Source organism: Gymnoscopelus microlampas (assembly GCF_963454915.1).
Source record: "Gymnoscopelus microlampas genome assembly, chromosome: 22".
Lineage (NCBI taxonomy): Eukaryota > Metazoa > Chordata > Actinopteri > Myctophiformes > Myctophidae > Gymnoscopelus > Gymnoscopelus microlampas.
The window spans coordinates 22,399,156-22,422,445 of record NC_139959.1 but is presented as its reverse complement, the minus strand read 5'-3'; the positions used below and the strand labels follow the sequence as shown (position 1 = coordinate 22,422,445).

Here is a 23,290-nt window from a genome sequence, read left to right as displayed (position 1 = left end):
TAATTTATATCATTGTGTTTTTTTTTTCTATTTCATTGTGGATTTTATTTATTTCATTGTGGTATTTATTTTATACTCTTTGATTTTACATTGAGTACATTAAAGAAGGAGAGGGCACAGCGTCTCAGTTCCTCCGCGCCAGAGACAGTGACGTATATCACCGTTCCTTCTTACACAGCTGTCTGCGGTCTGCTCTGATGACAAGAGGCATCGCTCCCCTCCATAGGATATGAAAGGTATATCTATTCTATTCCTCAGTAGAAGATATGTTTCTTGAATCTGATTCTCTTATCATGCACGAAAACATATAGCTGCTTTTCTGTTCATGCATGTTTGTTTGGCCTATCTATTTTAATTAAGAACACCGTTGCTCAGAAATGCAGGTCACATAACAAAAGGCCTAGCAGACAGTGGTGGAAGAAGTACCCACCTGTTTTACTTGAGTAAAAGTATCACAATGTATTAATACTCTGTTACAAGTAAAAGTCTGGTATTCAGAATTTACATAAGTAAATGTACAAAAGTATTGACATCAGTAGAAGTACTCATTATGCAGAATGTCCCATTTCAAGTTTACAAAATATACAAATCTTTTGAAAATAGCCGAAATATGTATAGAACTTAACTTAAGTGGTTATGTGTTTAGTAATAATAATCAGAACCTACAAAGTAACTAGTAACTAAAGTTTTCAAATAATTGTAGTGGAGTAAAAGTAGGCTACAATATTTTCGTCAGAGATGTAGTGGAGTAGAAGTAAAAGTATTGGAATTTGGCAATACTCCACTAAAGTAAAAATACATAAAAATGGTGCTCTCAAGTACAGTACTTGAGTAAATGTACTTAGTTACTTTACACCACTTTACACCACTGCCTGTAGCTACAAAAGCAGCAACAACTTGAACCACTACTATGCAGCACACACTCCATATCTTCATTTTTAGGATTATTTTCAGCCTCAAGGCTGACAAAGGGGAAACATTTCAAAATTGACACCATTGCCTCTCATCTTGAACCCTCTGCTCTTTTCTGTGAAGTCCTTTGAAGAAGTGGACAGGGTTAGATTTGGGGAAACAAAACTGTCGAGGTCTGGATACAATTATTCCAGATAGCCTCTTTTACCTGCTGTGTGGGGGGAAGTGGGGGAGAGAGAGTCATCAAATGACTTCCTCACAGTTGGCAGCAAATGCCCGGCCAAGAAAAGGCAGTGGTGGTACTCAGATTTCTTACTTAAGTAGAAAAGTACTCTTTTACAAGAAAAAGGCATGTACTTCAAATGTTACTTAATTAAAAGTACAAAAGTATTGGCAGTATTGTACTCAAGTACAGTAGCCTACTCAGTTGGCAAAAGGTATATCGTTGCTGTCAAGCTGAAATATCTCATCTCAGTATTTTAGCTTTTTGTTGATCATACTTCAGGAAAAAAAGTAGCAGATCCACAAGCTCGAAATGCGGCACGAAGCGAGCGTTTTGAGCTTGTCGATCTGCTACTTTTGCTGTTTTTGAATCCTGAAAAGTAACTTTTTTGGACATACAGTATGAGGTTTCCTCCCGACAGAGACGATATAGGCTACAGTAAATACAATGCCCTCAGAGCTTGTGAATTATATTATGTTAACTGCAAAAACTGACTTACAACAGCAATCCACATGTAGGAATACTTTAAATGTAGTGTTTTCAAATAAAATTGCCGTCAAATTGTCACATACTTTTATGGTGAACTATAAACGTCATGTTATGGATAATGCAGAGCATTTGATTGAACAGCTTTTATTGTCTCTTTTCTTGCAGACAAACGGTGGAAATGTACTCAAGGATTGAATAGTACACTTTTTTTTCATAACCACATACACCACAGTATGTCAAAGATATCACAGCATTTGGCGTGGTGTTTATGGACACCATTCAAAATAGTTTGGGCGGTTGCTCTGAGCACGTGAATAATGGAAGTCAGCAGTTTTAGTAAAGCTGCTCCGAGGGGGAGTAGGTTGTAGTCTCTTTGCTTGTTCCACAGTATAAATCTCTGTGTACTTTAGGCTATCTGTTTTTCACTTCAGAACAACAACACAACAGGTTCAAGGGAATATTGAGGGCCAAAAATGTCTGAAACACACTTCCAAGTTCCAGATCAAGTTTTCAGAGGTTATGAAAAGTCAACATAATAACAATAAAAACAAACAAATGACCCAGTATTTTAATATATAGACAGCCAGATGTTACGGTTCTTTATTTACCCATGTTGACAAGGCATGTATGTAACAATGCAATAGCAGCTATTGTTTATATTTATATATATATTTATGTATACATTTACTCAGTTACATGATGCTGCTTTGACAGAGGCAAGAGTGATCAAGTTTCATTCAGTGCGAGACTTTAGAATGCAACTTTCATGAATTGCCATAACAAAGTACAACTGCAACTTGAAATGCACCATCCAAAAGTAGTATTTTTAAGCAAATAACATACAAGTACTTTTCCCCCATTCTGACATCATTTGAAATGAGATAACTATCACAGTTAAAGCTGCAATCCGTCACTTTTATGTCCTACCCAGGATTCAAACCCACTACCACTCATCCAAAAGACTCAGTGGAAGAGTAGAGACCACCTCCAATCACTGCAAATGTTCTAATTGTATTGTATTAACATGCTCTACCATACAGATTGGTTAAAATAACATTCTATTCTTTAAAATATGTTCCAGAATGCAGCTTTTAAATTGAAAGCATGACTAGACTAGCTGTGTGCTGACTACGGTCTTGGCTAACTCCAGCAACTGAGGATATCGAAATGTCCTGTTCTTCCATGACTCTGGGATTCCTTGGAGGCCGGCCTGAAAAAATACATCAAATAGACTGTTAAACAGACAGTAGAAAGTGTTCATTAAAGGCTCAGCAGGTAACAGTAATGTCTGTGTATGCCATTTATAATGCTTCTTTATACATTTAATAAACAAATACATGAATAACCCCCCCCCCCTTACAAAGCACTAGACCTCTGGGAGATGGATTGCTGTGGTGGAGCGCAACACCTGCCATCAGCTCCCAGTACTTACCGCACAACTTGCCGTAACTAAGCCGTGCTACTCATACGCTGAGTTGGGAGTGCCCGGGATCAAACCCATGACCTTCTGGTCTAGGGGCGAGTGTTCTACCGACTGAGCTATTAACTGTTCCAGCCCTATTCACAAGTTCACAATGTTTGCCTCAGACTGTTCCATTCTTTTACCTGTGCCCCGAAACAGGCTCCTATGAAGGCAGCTCGGCTGGCGGTGCATCCCCCGCAGCGCATGGTGGTCCTGACGGCTTCGTCCAGCTGGTTCAGCGTCAGCACCGCATGGAGCGCTCCCTGGAATGCACCTGGCACGGCTGGTCGAAAACGCCCAACGTAAGAGTGATGACATATTTACTCATTGTAAACTAGTATTAGGTAAACAACAGCAATAGGTTCATAGGTTCGGTATTTGTAGTGCGCCCCCCATCCAGGTATTACATTGGCCCGGGGCGCAGTCCGAAAAAAGAGAAAAAGAGAAAAAGAGAAAAAGAGAAAAAGAGAAAAAGAGAAAAAGAGAAAAAAAACATAGGGCAAGACGAAGAAGACTAGACTAGGACAACAAGAACACAGTCAGTCAGTCAGTCACAACAGGAGGCAGTAGAGGCTAAACAGACACACACAACCCACAAAACAACAAGTGAACCTAGGAGTCTTCTACAATGAAAAGGTGTGAAAGCAATGATTATTACGTGGGTGACTTTTACTTCAGGTGGGGGTCTCAACTCCACATTATGAAAATGTTATAATTTATTAAAAAAAAGATGTGATCCAATAATGGCATTGATCCTATGTGAATCTCTGACATGATATTGATGATGACGTGATATTGAAGTCTTGCCAAATATGGAGAGATGGCGGGACACCTGCATCCATTTTTATGCGCTTTGCATGATTTGATTTGTAGATATATATATATATATATATAAAACAAATTAACACGTGAACAAAATGTTTGGAGGTAATAAGTTGACCTACTGGCTTATATATAAAAAAAAGAAAATAGTGGAAATAGCTAAAATAGTTTTAAAATATTCTATTTCCAAAACCTGTATTTTCTTTTTAAATTATTTTGAAAAATAGGGACTCTAATGTTGAAAGTACCTAAAGGGTACCTAAAAAGCACAGCAATGTATTTTTGCCAGTGTCATTTTCCTGTGATGGTGGATGTCTCGTTATAAAATGAAATTCCTCCCATGTTACAGCAAGAATCCTTTGTTATCCCCCAGTAAAAACCTGAGCCACTCTGCTCAGCAGGGTGGGCAAAAGAAAAAGAAAAAGAGGGGAGAGGGAAAGAGATCATTAATTTTGAGATCAAAGGTAAGAGCACCTTCTTGGAGCGAGACTAACGGATATGCTGACAGGAAGGGAAATGCGAGCCACCGTGCCAAGTCAACAGACCCGAGTCCCGCTGTGCCCTGCAGCCGGGCTGGCGAGCAGTGGCAGAAGAAGTACTCTGAATTTATACTTAAGTAAAGAGTGACAATACCACCGTATATAAAAATACACTGTTACAAGTAAGAGTCCTGTATTCAAAATGTTACTTGAGTACAAGTATAAAAGTGTTGGCATCGAAGTATATTGTCAAAATGTGACAATCTTTTTCAAAAATAGCAGATCTACAAGCTCTCAACGTGACGGCTATTTTCAAAAAGCCAAAGTATATAATAGGGCTTACGTGTTTAATATTATGTTTTGTAATATCAATTTAAATAAATAAAAAAGTAACTAGTAAGAGAGTCGAGTCTAAGTATAAATAAATAAATACTCGGGTAAAGTAAAAGTACATTGAAATTGTACTTAAGCACAGCACTCGAGTAAAAGTACCGTAGTTTGTTACTTTACACCGCTACCGGGGAGCACACGCTCACCTCATGTGTTTGTGAACACAGCAGGTATGAGCTGTTGGGAAGTCCTGGCTAGGTTCTCCTTCACCTGGTGGATCTGGGCTGCAACAGAGATGTGGTGTGGGTGATTTAAAATGCTCTGCCTGGAGAAATGACCAGTGTTGTTTTTTTTGCGCATCACTCTTGGTGTGTGTGTGTGTGTGTGTGTGTGTGTGTGTGTGTGTGTGTGTGTGTGTGTGTGTGTGTGTGTGTGTGCGTGTGCGTGTGCGTGTGCGTGCGTGCGTGCGTGCATCATACCAACGACAGCCTTGTCCAGCACCTGGGGGTTGTTTCTCTTGGGGTCATTCAGCTGGGCCAGCACTGCAGCCAGAGCATTGGGATCCGGACCATTCAAAATGAAATGCTCAATAAATCTAAAACACACACACACACACACACACACACACAATATGTTGGGTGCGTGCGTGTAGGGCTGTCACGATTACAAAATTCAAGTTGACGATTAACTGTCACACAAATTATTGTGAATAACGATTTAGTTGTGTTTTTGGCATTGAACATGCATGGTAACATGAATAAAAACGTAAGTTCTGTTTGCCTTTTAGGGTGCGTGATCAAAAATATTACAGGGGCAGATATGACAAATAACTTAAATATACAAAGAAATAACTGACATATTTAATCATTTAAAAAAATGTAAATAGCAGAAATAGCTGATCTACAAGCTTACAATGCGTCAAAAAAAGCTATTTTTGGAAAATATTTGAAAATGGCTATTTTTTTTTACATGGAAACGATTATGACAATTATGCAAAAATAATTGAGATTACCTCAAATAATTGCGATTCGGGGATTATATAATAATTGTGACAGGCCTATGTGTGTGTGTGACAGGTTCATGGATACACTGATGCATGCTGGGTATCTGACCTTGCTGCAGCAAGTGTCACTGCCATACACATGTCATTGTTCTGGGTGACCCTCACAGCTGCCTCCACTTTGTCCAGCATGTCTGCTCGCCCGGCGAACATGGCCACCACGGGAGCCAGCTTAGTGATGCCGTCCATCTGACAGTCCACCTCACAGCCTGGGATGCACACACACAAATAGGGTTTTATTCATTTTGCTTATATTGTCATGTTTATTGTTATTTGTATGAGGACCACAATGGAAATAAGTCATGGACTTTAATGTTTTTTATTATCGATCTGCTGATTAACCTGTATGATTTGTAATTTGGGGTTATTATTTGAAGTTAAACTAAACTAAGCTAAAACTAAACTAAACTACCCATGCATGCAACATCAACTCAAGATAGTTTTTTGTAGTTTTCTGTAGTGTGTGTGTGTGTGTGTGTGTATGTGTGTGCATGCGTGCGTGCACGCGTGTGTGTGTGTGTGTCCTACCGGTTTCTTCTTTGCCGCTGTCCACGTTTTTGAAGAAAGCTTTCAGGCTCCCATGCAACCATGGGCCGTTGATGGGGAGCACAGGTTTGGGACCCGCTGTTAAAGTGTTCAAATGAAAGGACAGGGTTATATGGCTTATAACAGATCTGTCAGGAGGGGTAATGTAAAGATTATTCCAGCTCAAATGGTTTCAAACTAGGACCCCGATTTTGTGTTGACCTTTTTAAGTCAGGGACCAAATACATTAAATAACACAATATTCTCATCTTAACAGGGTTCTTTCTTTGTCTGAGACCCTGCCAGGACATCTGACAAGCTACTTTTGGGTCCTCAGGTTTCTTCTCACGTTGAGAAACACTGGTATATTGTAGATAGATACACATGTGACAAAATGGGCACGCCAGGGTATGTGTAAAAGAATTTTCCATTTAAATCATATGATACAGTAAGCGTATAGGCACACCGAGCCTGTGATATTGCAGTCAATTGTGACAGATTTGGCTGCCCTTGCCATTAGACTGTAAGGACTGTTTGCTTTGTAATGCTTATATAGGAATAAAGACATTTCTAGCACTAACCATTTAGCTGGAACATATGGTTCTCTGTGAAATTAGCAGGAACTCTATATTATAATAACTTGACTGGGGGAAAAAATCCCCAAAAGAGGGAAGCGTGAGTGCATGGAATTTTGTTTCATGGAAAGGTAATTCCCCAGTGAGCAGTTCGGGACATATCAGCGTTATCGGAAAAGCGCTTTCATTTCAATGTCCTCATCAAAGGCCTGAGTAACTATTAACACTTTGATATTACAAAGTCCACTTGTTATTTATGATGAGATACGCCTTCATAGAGTGATATGGAAGTCTGGGTCCTGACACTGTACCTTCTTTCTGTCGGTGTGGGTGGTTGAGAGGCAGATCGTACACTGTTCCCGATCCAAAGAACTTGTAGGTGCGTTCGGTCAAATCCTCCACATTAACACCTGTTGATAAACAGTAACCCATTAAGGGATAGTTCACCCCCAAAATGATTTTTTTCCCCTATCGATTAGTCACCCCATGGAGACTTGAATTCATGGACATTGCCTCGCACTGTGAGGCTATTTTCACAATATGTATCCGTGGAACCGAGTCAAACTAAATGTAATGCCTCAATTCCAAGTGCTTGTCAGGGTGGGGGGTCCCCAGTGGAATATGATTATTGTGGGGGGTCGCGGCCTGAATATTTTTGGAGCCAGTGTTTTAAGCTATACCTCCACACTGACTCAGGGACTCCAGCAGGACGTAGGCCTGGTCTCCATAGCAGGTCTGTTCCCCTGTTGTCCTGCGGTAGAACGGGTTGGCTGACTCGGGCCGGAACTCTGGACACGGCTCCAGATCTGACAGGACTTCTTCAAGTGTTTCTGGCTTGTAGATCCAATGCATGGGCTGGGCTGCACGGGAGGAGAGCGCGCGCGCGCACACACACACACACACACACACACACACACACACACACACACACACACACACACACACACACACACACACACACACACACACACAATCATTGTCGATTATTGACAATAATCATAAATCATTGTACAACACAGTAGCCATCTTATAATGATGATACTAATAATATCTCAAATTTATTTAAGTAGGCTACCCAAAGACGCTTTACATCTTTTTTATAAAACAAAAATCTGAGGTTCTGTCAGTTGTAAGTAGACCTTCTTTAAAAAGCATATTTAAAAACAATAAGTTTGTACACGGAACAAACACATTACATGAATAGCACAAAGAATACAAAAGGTTAAAAACAAAAGAACTACTAAAAAATTAAGAACTACTCATGCAAAACATAGTGAATTTATGACAACTTTAAAAAAAACGGACTCTGAATTTTGTATAAGATTCAGGAGAATGGGGGGTTCCACTACAAAGTCACTCCTAGTTTCAGCTAGTTTTTGGGATGTCTGAAGGTCTGGGTCGTAAGACCTGAGAGATCTCACATTGGCAAGGGGATGTAGTTGTTATTCGAATATGTAAAGTGGGGGACCAGCCCATGTAGAGATTTAAAATGATTTCTGAATCTATTATACACAGTAGAGCTGCAAGAGAATGTGTACAGTTGTTTATAACCGTTTGTGAAGTAGTGGACATGAATGAAACAAGTCATAGTGAGCAGTGGTGGAAAGTAACTAAGTACATACTGTACTTATGTGCAATGTTGAGGTATTTTTTACTTTACTTGAGTATTTCCAATTTTCAATACTTTTACTTCTACTCCACAACATCTCTGAGGCAAATATTGTACGTTTTACTCCTCCTGAATTATTTCAAATCTTGAGTTACTAGTTACTTTGTAGATTTGGATTATTAGAAAACATGCAAATAGCTGATCTACAAGCTCACACCGATTTGCGATGCGACGCGTTGTGAGCTTTTAGAACTGCTATTTTCAAAAGATTTATATGCATTTTTAATTGGGACATTCTGCATAATGAGTACTTTTACTTTATGTACGTTTTGATGCCAATACTTTTGTAATTTTACTCAAGTACATTCTGAATACCAGACTTTTACGTGTAACAAAAAGTAAAATTGATACTTCTACTTAAGTAAACATCTCAGTACTATTCCATCACTGATAGTGAGGCACTGTCTCTCTGCACCTTATCAGCAGAGGCAGCGTGCACATGTGTCCTACTGATTGTGTTCTGCTGATGTTCACAAGCACAGCATTAGAATAGCTTATATCATAGTGTGTAACCCACATTCATCATAACCCACTCTGTAACTAGAGCACAGATCCAAGGCTGCCCCACTTCTGGCTTTATGGAATATTTATGTGATGGATGTGATTATATGTATTCACAGTCAAATTATTGAACCAATATGTGATCTATTCAGTTACATGTGTGACTTATATTGATCAAACACCTTGTGAGCTTGTAGACTAGTATTTCGCTACTTGTGATAGACAACAAAGTATGTATTGGGCTTAAGGGGGGCGGCCTCAGGTTTGTGGGTAGAGAGAGAGTCAGTCTGGTAATCAGAAGGTCACTGGTTGGCCCCCAGGCCCACCTAGTGTATGCATCAAAGTGTCTCTGAGCAAGACACTTAGCCCCTATAACAGCTCCCCCCTGAGTGCTCATCGTAACCATCTGAGCAGCCATCATCAGCTGGGTGAAGCTGAAACCGAATTTCCCCAGTGGGCTTAATAAAGGTCTACCTTAAGTGCATGGTGTATGGGGCATTCTACAGAATAAAGGAGTATAGCAGCACACTCCTAGCTGCCGATGCAAATGATTTATCGTGGACTTCTTCAGGGTGAAGAAGAAAGCAGCCTAGTCTGTCCGAAATGTTGGTGTTTCCAATCTCTGTGTCCACAATAAACTATTTGCATCGGCAGCTACGAGTGTGCGGCTATAATAGATAGAATAGAAATATCAAACAATTCCTTTAATCAAAACATCACTTTGTGACCTAATTACAGTACCTGACTTGCCACAGTGAGACCCGGGGGTACTTGGGGGGGTACCAGGGGGTCCCCAGCTAAATGTGTTAATAAAACGTCACAATAATTTTAACCCCTTTATCCATATTTTATACTTTGGCTATTTTTGAAAATTTCTGCAAATCTTTGAATCAATTTCTTTTTTAAAAGCGAGGATTTGTAACTTAAATCTTTGCTTCTGGGGGTCCCTGGAACAAAATATTTTGAGATGGGGGGATACATATCATTTTGGGGGTCCTTGACATTAAAACGTTTGAGAACCACGGCTTTAGAGGCCACTGCATCCTGTTTCTCTTAAACTTAAAGTGCTGTGATAAACACCACATCAATTTATCTTACCTGCTGCGTCTGCCACCGCTGCCCCAATAATGGCCCCGACGGCTCTGTCTGACACGTCCACGGCCATCTGCAAACGTATTAATACATATTATTATATTCAAGGTCAAACTCATATTATACAGTGGTCATATAACTTTTCAAGTAAGACCTGAGGCATATTCTACAAAATGCCTTCTAAATCAGTATAGTCCTCAAACTTCTTCGTGTCAAGGACCCCCAAATTGATATGTATTTGGCTGCGGACCCCCCATCTGAAAAGGTTTTGTGCCAGGGACCCCCGGAAGAGAAGATTTGCGTAATTTAAAACAAAAAAATCTCACAGATTAGATTAGACACCGGTTTTAATGGGTTAAAAACTGACCAGTAAGGTCTTTACATTTAAAGATAAAAACAATTACTAAGGATATTGCGGCATTATATATTATTATATAAGCATACAGAAGTCATTATTCTGCCCAGAGGAGAACCAACTATACAAAACTATTATATCTTGTGATTTAATTCCTCAGAATAGCAGTAAATCACCACAATGCCCCACTGACGAGGGTTTAATTATTGCTTCTGTCAATAGTATATAGACTAAACTACAGCATGTTCTTACCACAGAGCCCCTTAGTCACCGTCTTCCACTGTCGAGTTTGACACTGTCAGTTATGTGATGTGTGAGGGTGCACCCACCATCTGGTCTGGTCATCTGATAACACACACGCACACACACACACACACACACACACACACACACACACACACACACACACACACACACACACACACACACACACACACACACACACACAAAATATTTATTTATGTCCAGTTTGTCCACCTAAAGAGAAATACAAGAATGCCTTATACAAAGGGCATAAACACTGCCAGTGCAGTCAGACAATAGGAAAACAGCCAGTTACAATTAAGTGCCTAGACAGCAGAACATCGTTACATACAATACAGTTGACATACTTGTCAGACACAGCAGACAACAATCATGGATAAAGGAAACAACGCCTCCTCCAAATTGAGCGACACACACAAGCACACGCACGCACGCACGCACGCACGCACGCACGCACGCACGCACGCACGCACGCACGCACGCACTCACACACACACACACACACACACACACACACACACACACACACACACACACACACACACACACACACACACACACACACACACACACACACAGAGTGCTCTATTGGAGAAAGAGGCTAGGGGGACATTTCGCCAGCAGGGGGCTCTAACACAGTGGGTGCAAATGAGAAACTCAACTGTCAAACATTTAATAACATAAACATGGACAGATAGCATATATACCACAATGAAGCAATACTCTGTTACAAGTAAAAGGCCCGTATTCGGCATCAGATCAGCTTTTCAAAGTGGAGTAAAAAGTACATTATTTGCCTCTGAGGTGTAGTGGAGTACAAGAAGTATAAAGTATTGACAAAATGGAAATATTCAGGTAAAGTAAATAATACAGAGAAATTGCACTGTACTTAAGTAAATGTAGGCTACATTGTTACTTTCCACCGCTGTATAAAACAAAGGACAGATAACTGTGGGTAATTCACTCTTGACTGTGTTTAACAGGTCAGGAGAGGTGAAAGCTGGTACATCCACAAATCAAGGGCAAGACCACCAGATTTCTGATTGATTCTGCTGATTCATCCTGCCTTATTGCCTATGTTCTAAGCCTCAGAAAGCTTGTTATATTCATAATAATTTCTGCCTAAGTCAAAAAGTTAGCCTCATGGCATAATTGCCTTAGTAATTTTTGGAATGTAACAAACATTCTGATAGGCTGAGGACATATAGGCAATAAGGCACAATGACGCAACATTGTTAGGAGAGTAGAGTTAGGCAGAAATGTCAATTTGGCCCAAAAATTACGTAAGCAGTTATGCTCTTGAGGCTAACAAAATGACACGCTTTACTTGAAACTTCCATGGTTCCGATACCAATATCAGTGTCGGAAAAGCTGCCGATACTGCCTAATATGCTGGTATCGGTGTCGGCGAGTAATGTCAGTCTATGCCATTCCGATACCATGTAATTTATGTAATTAGCTGTCATCAATTATTTAGTGTTTTGAATGCTTCAGCTGATGTTGCACTACTATTTTATACTCTAACTGTACTATTGACATTATTTTTTGTACTGCACTTTAACAATTATTAATGGATTTGTTATTCATTCCTAGAAAAATGGTATCGGTATATCTCTACTTGAAACTGACTGTTTCCCCCATCTTACTTTCCACATTACGCCATTTGAAATGAGAGATCACCACAGTTAGGAAACGTCTGTATTGCATGTAGCTATATGCTCTATAAAGTTTACTGCTGGAACAATGTATGGTAGCAGTGACAACATACGTTTGAGCTGCAGACACCTTCCTATTAAACTGATTCAACTAAAGTTCCTTGGATGTTTTCCACCCCTTCCTACACGGTAATGTCCTCTGTTTTACAGGTGAGAATACAAAAAAGAATGTCAATTTCTTCACACATTTTACTTAAACAACAAAAAAACAGTTGTACAAGCTCAGCGCTTACTACGCCTTGTAGATGTATATGGCTATTTCAGCTTTTGTGTCAGGGTTTGACCATTTTAACCCCAGCATCCATCCGTATTGTAGACTGAAAGAACGAGCCCAATCGATGGTCTTGAAGGGCGGAGCCAAACCCAGGCGCTGGATTCCAGCGCCTGGGTTTGGAGCACTCTGATTGGTTGGGAGATAACAAGGTCCTAAGACCAGCGTTCCTGCAAGGTTCTCCCAGGCTTTTTTTCTTTTGAAACAAAAAAAAAGGCATGTGTTTCCGAGGCTATCCGTATTGTGGGGAAAGCTTTCGCATAGCCGATCGACAAGCTCACAACGCGTCGCAGCACGAGAAAACAGAACACATACGAGCAGAGAGCCGTGAGGGACTCCGCTCAACCATATGGGGGTTAAGTGGTTAATGGTCCACTGATGATCTCTGAGGTATTTGTATTTAACTTGAGTATTTCCAAACTCCAATACTTTTACTTCTACTCCACAGCTCAGAGGCAAATGTTGTACTTTTACTCAATTATTTCAAAACTTTAGTTACTTTGCAAATTCTGATTATTATTTCAAAACATACATTAACCACTTCAGCCCTATACAGTAGGCCTATACATTTCGGCCATTTAAAAATAGACGATCTAAAAGCTCACAATGTGTCGCAATGCGACGCAGTTGACGCATGTAGATCTGCTATTTTCAAAATATATATATTTTTTAAAACTTGTGAAATGGAACATTCTGCATAATGAGTACTTTTACTTTAGGTGCTTTAAGTGAAATTTGATGCCAATACTTTTGTACTTTTACTCAAGTAAATTTTGTATTCCGGACTTTTACTTGTAACAGAGTATTTCTACATTGCAGTATTGATACTTTCACGGAAGTAAAACATATGATTACTTTTTCCACCGCTGACTCCACACTAGTGGTCACCTCCCCCTTCTGATGAAGCCCTGGCCAGTTTCCACTGATGCCTGGACTCTCATGGGTGTCCCGTCCTCATCGATTTCTCCCCTGCTCTTCCACACTGGCAAAGTGGAGTATTTTAGAGGTCATGTCATCCGCACGATCAATACCATGGAAAACAATTAACAGACACGTACTATGCTATGGTCTCTCTATTAAGAACTGCAAAAGGTCACAGTCCAATATCTTGGGATACTGTGGGCATTACCAGGAATGGAAGCCAAGGTCATTTATACTGTACCTATATATGTATATATGTGTACATTTAACCACTTATCTATTGTGGGCAGGAACGCCTATTTGTGGCTTCTATGCCTTTTTGATAGGATAGTAGTCTGACAGGAGATGGGGAGAGAGATGGGGAGTGACACGCAGCAAAGGCCGCCGGGATCGGGACTCGAACCCGCAACGTGCTGTCAGGCAACTTTAGAGCCTAGGTGCCTGGACCGCCACGTCAGCGGTCTAGGCCATTTTTTTTGTCATTTTTGAATAAATATTTGAAGTTTTTCAGAAAACTTAGGTCAGGACTTAGAAGGCGTTTTTAGAATCGGCCTCAGGTCTAAATGGTTTAAGATGGTTTAAGATGACATCGAACGACAAAAATAGTACATCTACAAGCTCACAATAAATGCGTTATGAGCTTGTATTGAAGATTGCTATCTTTTAGATTTTTTTTACATTTTCACCTATAATGATATGTTAGTAACCAGAAAGTGGTTCAAACTGTACAGGCCAGGTTGCCCCAATGGATCACATAATGGCAATGCTCCTTTGTTTTTTTGGTGCAGTAGCTAACGACGAATACACACTGTTCTACAACATGTACAGTACATGTTCATATACATAACCTGATAGATAGAACAGAGGAAAACCAGATGGATCCATACAACGTCAATGATATTTCTAACAGACTGGAAAAAATAACTGACCTGACCTGACCTGACCTGACCTGACCTGTTGTATATACACACACACAGACAGTACAGACAGACAGACAGACAGATTACAATAGTTTCACACTTGTGCTTCGTGCAGCACAAGTGTGAACTAACGTAAATATATAGCACATAATAGTGACTTAAGGGAGATCATTACCGCGGACAAATCCACTGGCAACTGGCAAGGCATCGCATTTGCTTCCCGTGTAGCACGGAGATAACCTGCCCTTCACAGAGCTGCGCAAATACATCATCCATTGTCACCGGATCAAGTGACACAGTGGTACACCTCTCTAAATGACAGCCTGAGCACAATGGCACAATGATATTGATGGACTGTGGATACTGTGGCAGTGCCTAGGTGCTCAGGAGTTTATCATCTGGCAGGCCAACGGGGGGGACAATGGGGGGGGCGTGGAGGGGATGCCACCAGGGCATTCTGTGCCAACTCTTGCAAATAGCATGTGGTGGAAGGTGAGGACAGGCGGTGACCCTGCAAACCAATGCCCCGTCTATTCTTTGTTCCATGTGCGTGGCACACGTGTCCCCGGACAGACGCTGGTCAACCCTCAGCCCCGGGCTATAGTCTGCAATTTGTCACACACACTGACACAAACCCAAACATGCTGTGTCTTCAAAGCTGACCCATAAAAATGTAAACTTTCTATTTAGCCTGGAGTATGTGAGTGGCAACCTTGTGGCAGTCATCTACAGCAGGGGTCTTCAATGCTTTTCAGTCCAAGGACCCCTTAGGTGAGAGAGAGATGAAGCAGGGACCCCCCCCCACTACATATTGTATAAAATTGTGTTGCAGATTCAACTTTTTCATAGATTTCATAGATAGCTTCATAGACTTGTTTGACAGCACTGTCAATGTGTAGCATTGTAGACAGTTGTAGAAAACTTGTACTTTGTCGGCTCTTTTCCCCCTACACCAAACCTCTTTGCCGAAAATTGCCGAACTAGCGCGAGGCGTTGTGTGCTTGTAGATCTGCTATTTTCGGCTAATGTTCCCCTCAGAATAGGGGTGCTAGGGTTCAAGTGGTTAACGTACAAAAGAAAGTTCCTATCACGCAAAGATTTGGTGCCCCCCCCTGTAGTAACTCTGAGGACCCCCTAGGGGTCCTGGACCCCCTGCTGAAGACCCATATGACCTCCAGTGTGTGTCCTTCCTCACGGTACAGCTACAGCACATGTTCATCATCATACGGCTTTCATTATGGCTTTCCTTTTTTCCAGAGCCAACTCTAAGCAGTGGTGGACATTTACTTAAGTACTGTACTTAAGTACAATTTTGAGTATTTCTATATTGCAGTATTGATACTTAAGTAAAACATGTGAGTACTTTTTCCACCACTGCCTCTTAAGTCCATTTTCCATAGGACTCTATACCGGGCATTAATCACAGGAATGCTGATAATTGCCCGGCTGACTGTCCTTCCAGTCCTGGAGGAGGGGGCTGAAACCAGAGAAGGGTGCTGAGAGGTATACACGCCTGCAAGCCAGCGTCCGGCCTCCACAGCCACGTCTCCTGTCATCCGCACTATGAAAGTCATGGCATTCACTGAGTGCCCATGTGGCAGACAAAGCATGTCAACAGGAGAGCTGTCTTATTATTATTGTTGTTGTTATAGATATATTCCCCTTATCTTCACTGACACATTTCTAAGCTTTAATGATAGCTTTTAGGAAGGCCACTCGACAAGCCCATCTGGGTATTTTGGGCCTTTCCGGCACATCATGTTTTATTTAGATTTTTCTTCCTTTCCGTATAAAAGTATAGTTTTTTTTTCCTATTTTTGTTGTTATCATCTGTCTTTTTAAATGTGCAATAAACTAAACTAAACTAAACTAACAGGAGAGCTGTCAACTCCTGAATACGAAAATAATTGCGAAAATAGCTGATCTACAAGCTCTCCTAGATCTCCTGATCTGATAGCTTGTAGATTAGCTATTTATACAATTTCGGGAAAACATTGAAAATTTTGAAAAAATAAAGAGATGCCCAAAATAGGAGCACCAGGTTGAAATCGGTTGACTGCTTGGCTTTAGAGCAGGACACAACTGTTTATGTAGAACAACGGGTCATGGCACCGATGTGATATTATCAGTGGTGTAAGTAAGTACTTGTACTCAAGGATGCTACTTATAAGTACACTTTTGAGGTATTTTTACTTTACTAGAGTATTTCCAATTTTCATTACTTTTACTTCTACTCCACTACATCTCAGAGGCAAAGATTGCACTTTTTACTCCACTACAATTATTGGAAAACTTTATAGTTACTTTGAAGATTTTGATAATTATTACAAAACATGCATTATACCTTTACAGCCCTATGCATGGCTATTTGAAAACAGCCGATCTACAAGCTCACAACGCGTCGCAAAGCGACGCGTTGTGAGCTTGTAGATCTGTGAGCTTGTAGATTTGGAAACTTGTGAAATGGGACATTATGCAAAATGAGTACTTTTACATTCAGCACTTAAGTATATTTTAATGCGAATACTTTTGTACTTTTACTCAAGTCAATTTGGAATACCGGACTTTCATTTGTAACAGTAGTATTTCTACATTGTGGTATTGGTACTTTTTACTTACAAGTACAAAATGTTAGTACTTTTTCCACCACTGGATATTATAGGCCCCTTTGGGGGGGCTTCCGGCAGGGCAATGCTGCGCTGCACTATAATGTTCTCTAGACTCTCTGCAGAGAGCGGTTGCGCTGAGCATGCCCTGCTTTCCATTCGTACAGTTACAAACATTCACATCTGGGAATAACCTGGTGAAACCACAGTCTTCAGCCTGTGGGCCACTGCAAATCTCCACTGGAGCCATCCATTGTGGAGCTACAGCCTGGTCGGGGAAGGAAGCGCATTACTCATTCACTCTTCCTGCCTGCGTCTTCCCCATTGCACAGGGAATTCAAACCAGCACCCTTTCGGTCATATAATAGCCGGCTCTTTGTTTCGGTAACATCGGCTATTTTTTTTGCTTTTTTCGTGCAACGCCATTGCATGACAAAGTATTAAATAGAAGCAGGGGTGGGCAACTTTGATGATGGGGAGGGCCACTATATTTCCACACTCACTCCAGAGGGCCACATTGCATATACTGTCTCTCCGAATTGTAACTTTTTTCGCCATTCTATGTCACACAAAAGTAGCAAGAATAGCCGATCTACAAGCTCAAAACGCGTCGCAGTGTGGTGCGTTTTGAGCTGGTAGATCTGCTATTTCAATACAAATACATTGGACATAAAAAAGACAATAGAAATGTAATACTAGTCATTAAGCTATGAATACAGACTGAAGTAATTAAAGCGGGTCATGTTTGCATGTTTGGAATTGTAACAGCTGAAATCAATAATATATCAGTATTCCTTTATTAACCTGCGGGCCGCATTAAGTAAAGGTGGGGGCCGCATGTGGCCCCCGGGCCGCCAGTTGCCCATGTATGAAATAGAGCTTAGGTAACCCATTAAGACCTGAGGCAGATTCTACAAATGCCATCTAAATTAGTAGTGCTCAAACGTTTTCGTGCCAAGGACCCCCAAAATGATATATATTTGGCCGCGGACCCCCATCTGAAAAGGTTTTGTGCCAGGGACCCCCCAGAAGACAAGATTTGTGTTCAAAAAAGCAAATTTTTCCAAATGTTTCACACGCTTTCAAGATTAGAAAAAAAAATCTAAAATAGCAGATGTACAAACTCACTGTGAGCTTGTATATCTGTTATTTTGTAGTACCACTGTCCTAAATCCTAGGAGTTTTCTGAAAAATGCATGTTGCTATAGCTAAAATCTATAACCCAACCGGTTTTAATGGATTAAGACTGGTATTAGTTGTTTTTTTTACTCAATCGCTGCATATCCACCTCTTCTCCAGGAACAAAGCAGGACCTGGGAGAGAGCAAGCAGAGCCCACCCCCACAGCTCCTGCTTAGTCATACAATCATCCTTTCCATTCCCCATTACCCAGGGATTTAGAACATTGGATTTGAAGTCTAACCGGACCATTCAGTTGGATCCCAAGGCAATTTCCATCTCCTTTCATGGCTATTGTGCAATATTCACACACACACACACACACACACACACACACACACACACACACACACACACACACACACACACACACACACACACACACACACACACACACACACACACACACACACACACACACACACACACACACACACACACAGCAGTGGTTCTTTTAGAATAATTTAAATGAAGAGCATTAATTATCCAGCAGATTGGTTCAGTCATGCCAGTCACACAGTCACTGGGTGCAATGCATTGACAGTGTTATGCAAGTAGCCTACCTTAAGCTGAATTCCATTTTACTACAAAACATTACAAAATGTCACCAATTTACATTTTAGATGCATTTTATGGGTTGAGTGACCTGAACTTTCTTTGACTGGCAAGGTCTAAACATTGCCTATGATTCTCAAAGATCTAAGATTTTTTTTGCCATTATACATAGGCCTACAGTAGGTAGGCTACACACACACACACACACACACACACACACACACACACACACACACACACACACACACACACACGCACACACGTATACACGATACGTGTGTACGCAATGTGACACTTTCATATGTGTATCCGGTTCTGGAAACAGGAATGGCACCTTCTAGAAAAGGGAAGTTCAATCATGCACAGAGCCTATGGGAAGCGTGTCAGGCCTCGCTCGTGCTTCCTGCAGGGCTTGTCCAAAAACAAGCGCTCCCTTCCAGCTCCCATCCTATGATAACAATATTAGCACCCAGGACACACAGTCGTGGGTAGGCCACCCAGCCTGGCGTAGATAAGCTCTATGGAGTGGCCCTTTCTAGTTGCCAATATGCTTTTCATAGGAATATTGTAGAAAATGTCCCCATGTACCTTTGGCCTTGAGCATCAGCTGACAGCCTGACATTGACCAATTTAAGAAGCTTACGAAAGACCGTATAATTTAGTGTATAAATAATAATGAGATAAAACTATGAACAACAAAAAACAGGCATTAACCTCATAAATCAATATGGTCACATCAGTTTGGTTTGTTTGTTCCAAATCTATGTTCTATTAGTGTACAAACAGTGTGCAGATCAGACTATTGTGTCGTTCTTTACTGTAATTGAAACTTCATAGTCAGCTTTTGAGTGGTAGATGTATCGAACAGGGAGAGAGAGGGGGTGGGATGAAACGAGAGAGAGAGAGGGAGAGAGAGAGAGAGAGAGAGAGAGCGCACCACCCACAAATAACGGGTCTGTCATCATCATCCTCGGAGCCGAGGTTCTCTCATCATCTATGGACTGAGTGGACGCGGATGAGAGAGAGAGAGAGAGAGAGAGAGAGAGAGAGAGAGAGAGAGAGAGAGAGAGAGAGAGAGACACGCTCGTACACAATCACATCGCAGCGTCTATCTGCTATATTATGGTAGCCTACGGAGGAGGAAAAGTGCAGTCACGCCTGATCGCTGCAGAGTTTCGTTTTCATCGCTCTTATTGCCGTGCGATCCAGCGGGGAATGGGTCCGACCCATTAGATCAGCGATCAGTGATCTTTTCAATCAGTAAACAGGCTTAAATTAACTCTTTAATATTAATAGTTGGCGGTGTGTGTTGGTGCGCCCATAGCGATCGTCATCATGATGGAGGGCTGGAGACAGTGCGCGCTGTGGCTGATCAGCTGCAAGGTGCTGCCGGCCAACCACCGGGTGACGTGGGGGTCCGCGCAGGTCTTCGACCTGGCCCAGACCCTGAGGGACGGGGTCCTCCTGTGTCAGCTGCTCAACAACCTGCGGGACAAGTCCATCAACCTCAAGGAGATCAACCTGAGACCGCAGATGTCACAGGTAAGCAGACAGTGGTGGGAACTCTATGTCACATATAAGTCTTATACAACTTGTAGGGGAATTATGTCTGTCCATGACTGGACTACTCCTGGGGTACTTGGCTTTATTCGAGGAAGTGACCACTTTGGCCAACAGTATGAACCTGTCTGTAAATTCTGTTCTGCCCCCTGTTGGCCATATAGTCAGGTTGCCACTATGCCAGCTGTAGTAGGTGACTGTTGATTGATTGATTGATTGATTGAATACTTTATTATCAGTTTGCAAAAACTAGCACAAATACAAGGTCTGCTAAGAGGATTTTAAACCCAAGAAAGACTATGGCTTGTTTCCATTGGGGTCTTTTGTACTCAATTCATGAGAAATTAAATGACAGACAAATATACACTACTATGAAAAACATCATATAAAACAAAAGAAAGAAAAAGAAAATGAAAAATATGTATGGTAAACAGTTTGAGGGGGGGGCTGGGCTTTGGCTTTTACAGGTCGGTTGAGACTTAAATCTTAAAGGAGTAGTTCACCCCAAAAATGACTTATTTTCTATCAATTACACACCCCATGAAGCCTTGAATTCATGGAGATTTTCTTCGCCTTAAGCCAATTATTTGATGACCGGCGGAGTCTCCTACTGAGTCTCCTACTGACCAATGACCTGGTCATCAAATTGTTGGCTCAGGAATTCAAGGCTTCATAAGGTGTGTAATTGATAGATTATTTGGGTGAACTTCTCCTTTAAGACCTATAAATCACCACACAATGCAGCCAGGTTTAAGCCTTATTAGTTACCATATTGTTGTCCCGGACAACAACTGTTTCCTATTGCTATTGTGACTGTTGGAGAATGCAAGCAGTTACCTTTACTTGTAATTGTAGCATTAGGCTACAAGAACTGTCTACTATTGTCTGAAATTAATTGTATTCCCTACCATGCAGTGTGAAAGCCAACCCCTGACAGAACAACTAGATAGATAGTGTGATCCCAGACAGAAAGGTAGACGGACAGACTTTACACAGTCATACATAGAAAGGTACATAGATGGAGAGAACTGTGTCCAAGTGGCTCCGCAGCTTGTCAAATACCATCTGTTCCTGTAACAAGGCAGCCAGAGTCAGGGTCAGATTAAAATTCTCCTTCATGACAGTAAATCTAGCGCCTGGCCTGATGACAACACACAGCTAGCCTAGCACTCACCCGCGGGGCCACAGACCTGCTATGGAAAAATAGCAATAATAACATAGACACGAACACACACGCAAATGCACACGCACACACACACACACACACACACACACACACACACACACACACACACACACACACACACACACACACACACACACACACACACACAAGCACGCGCACGCACGCACACACAGACACAGACACACACACACACACACACACACACACACACACACACACACACACACACACACACACACACACACACACACACACACACACACGCACACACACAGAAAGACATAAAAGGCAAGGCTGATGGAAACCACGTTGACTCTGGCCTCTTGGGGAAAAACAGCACTCCGAACACAATGGCACAGAAGAGTGCATATTGCGAATTGACAATCGTGATATGCTTTTACAGTCGCTTCACAATTGAATTGGCTTGACGTGAACCTATGGGTTCGACTGAGCCGTTCGAATGAATACATGGATGATGCTAAAAAATTGCTGTTGGCACTTTTATTGCTTTCAACCCCCGGGAAACCCATCGACGAAGGATCTGTTTACCCAGAGATTTCAAAGTGAAATTAGATTTGCCGCTGTAAGAGGAGACACTGATTGGTAGATTTGGGCTACTGTAAGGGTTATGGTCCCGCGTTTAATGCCTGCAATCATTGATAAATTGCAGATCGTTACCAGGCGGCATGTGCTCTCAGTCATGACATGATGACACAATGGAGTGACCATGCGCATAGGGGGGATGGTTAGTGCCCTGTGTTTACCCCCAGTGCCTGGCCTGGTCTGGCCTGGCTAGCGTGGGTTATTTATAGGCTACAGCTTGTTACTTGCATGGTCGGTTGCCTTTAGTCACACAGTCACACTCTGATGCAGCCACGAAGGACAACATTTTTAGTGCACTTGAACATGAACATGCAGTATGCATAATGTGTACTGGTGTAAAAAGCAGGTATACACACGCTAGGTGTATGTATGCATGCGTGCACTTGCAGCGCACACATACCGAATGTAAATGTAGTGTAGCTAACACTTGGTTTGTAACCTACTTTATATCTGGAGTAGATCATGAGTAAACTCAGTTCCCACACACATTCACCCTGTAATGCAGAGTTAGGGTTAGTATGTCACTGCCCGCTGAAGGGATGAGTGTGAATATTAGCAAATAAGCATTTGACTTTACTCCTTACCTTGAGTCTGGGGGGGTGAAATTTGCATAACTTTAGGGTGGAGGCTGTTTCCCCCCAAATGCTCTGCATAATTCATGAGCTCAGTGGCAGCTATTTTATCATCGGCCAATGACAGCACATGGGACGCCGCCGAGGCCTCACCCAAGGGACCTGAGAGATGGAGAGACAAAAGGCAGTGCCGGGACGGGCTACAAAGGATGCTCTCCAAGGAGGCATGGGGGCCCTAAAGGGCTGGCATGCTGCGCCATGCAGTGCCGTGACGTGTAATTAAAACACAATGTGCTTTTGGAACTCTGGAGAGTTCTCGCCATGTGATGTTGGCACCGGCACTCCCGGCAGCTTCCTCTTTCTTTACAAAAAGCGCAAGTGAAACCGTACCGTCAAGTGTGCTTGCATTAAGTGTGTCGAAAGGACTTTTGTATAAGCGGTGTGA

At 41.7% G+C, this 23,290-nt stretch overlaps 2 protein-coding genes across 2 annotated transcripts in view; one reads left to right on the top strand and one right to left on the bottom strand.

Moving 5' to 3' along the window:
* Window positions 1-2,209: 2,209 nt before the first annotated feature.
* Window positions 2,210-10,839, bottom strand: LOC311039399 (crystallin J1B-like). The gene is made up of 10 exons (XM_084049272.1): window positions 10,747-10,839; window positions 10,146-10,212; window positions 7,558-7,737; window positions 7,189-7,287; window positions 6,306-6,401; window positions 5,830-5,986; window positions 5,197-5,312; window positions 4,924-5,001; window positions 3,230-3,369; window positions 2,210-2,834 (listed from the first exon to the last, which is right to left on the bottom strand). The coding sequence occupies exons 2-10, from the start codon at window positions 10,210-10,212 to the stop codon at window positions 2,733-2,735; spliced, it is 1,035 nt and encodes a 344-aa protein (XP_083905398.1). The 5' UTR covers window positions 10,747-10,839; the 3' UTR covers window positions 2,210-2,732.
* Window positions 10,840-19,965: 9,126 nt separating this feature from the next.
* The window catches only part of vav3 (vav guanine nucleotide exchange factor 3), a gene marked incomplete at its 3' end in the record, with an annotated part of 121,564 nt that continues 118,239 nt past the window's right edge, over window positions 19,966-23,290 (top strand). The window contains exon 1 of the mRNA XM_084048134.1: window positions 19,966-20,466. Within this exon, the coding sequence (XP_083904260.1) occupies window positions 20,260-20,466 (207 nt within the window). The 5' untranslated portion in view covers window positions 19,966-20,259. The remainder of the gene's footprint in view (window positions 20,467-23,290) is intronic.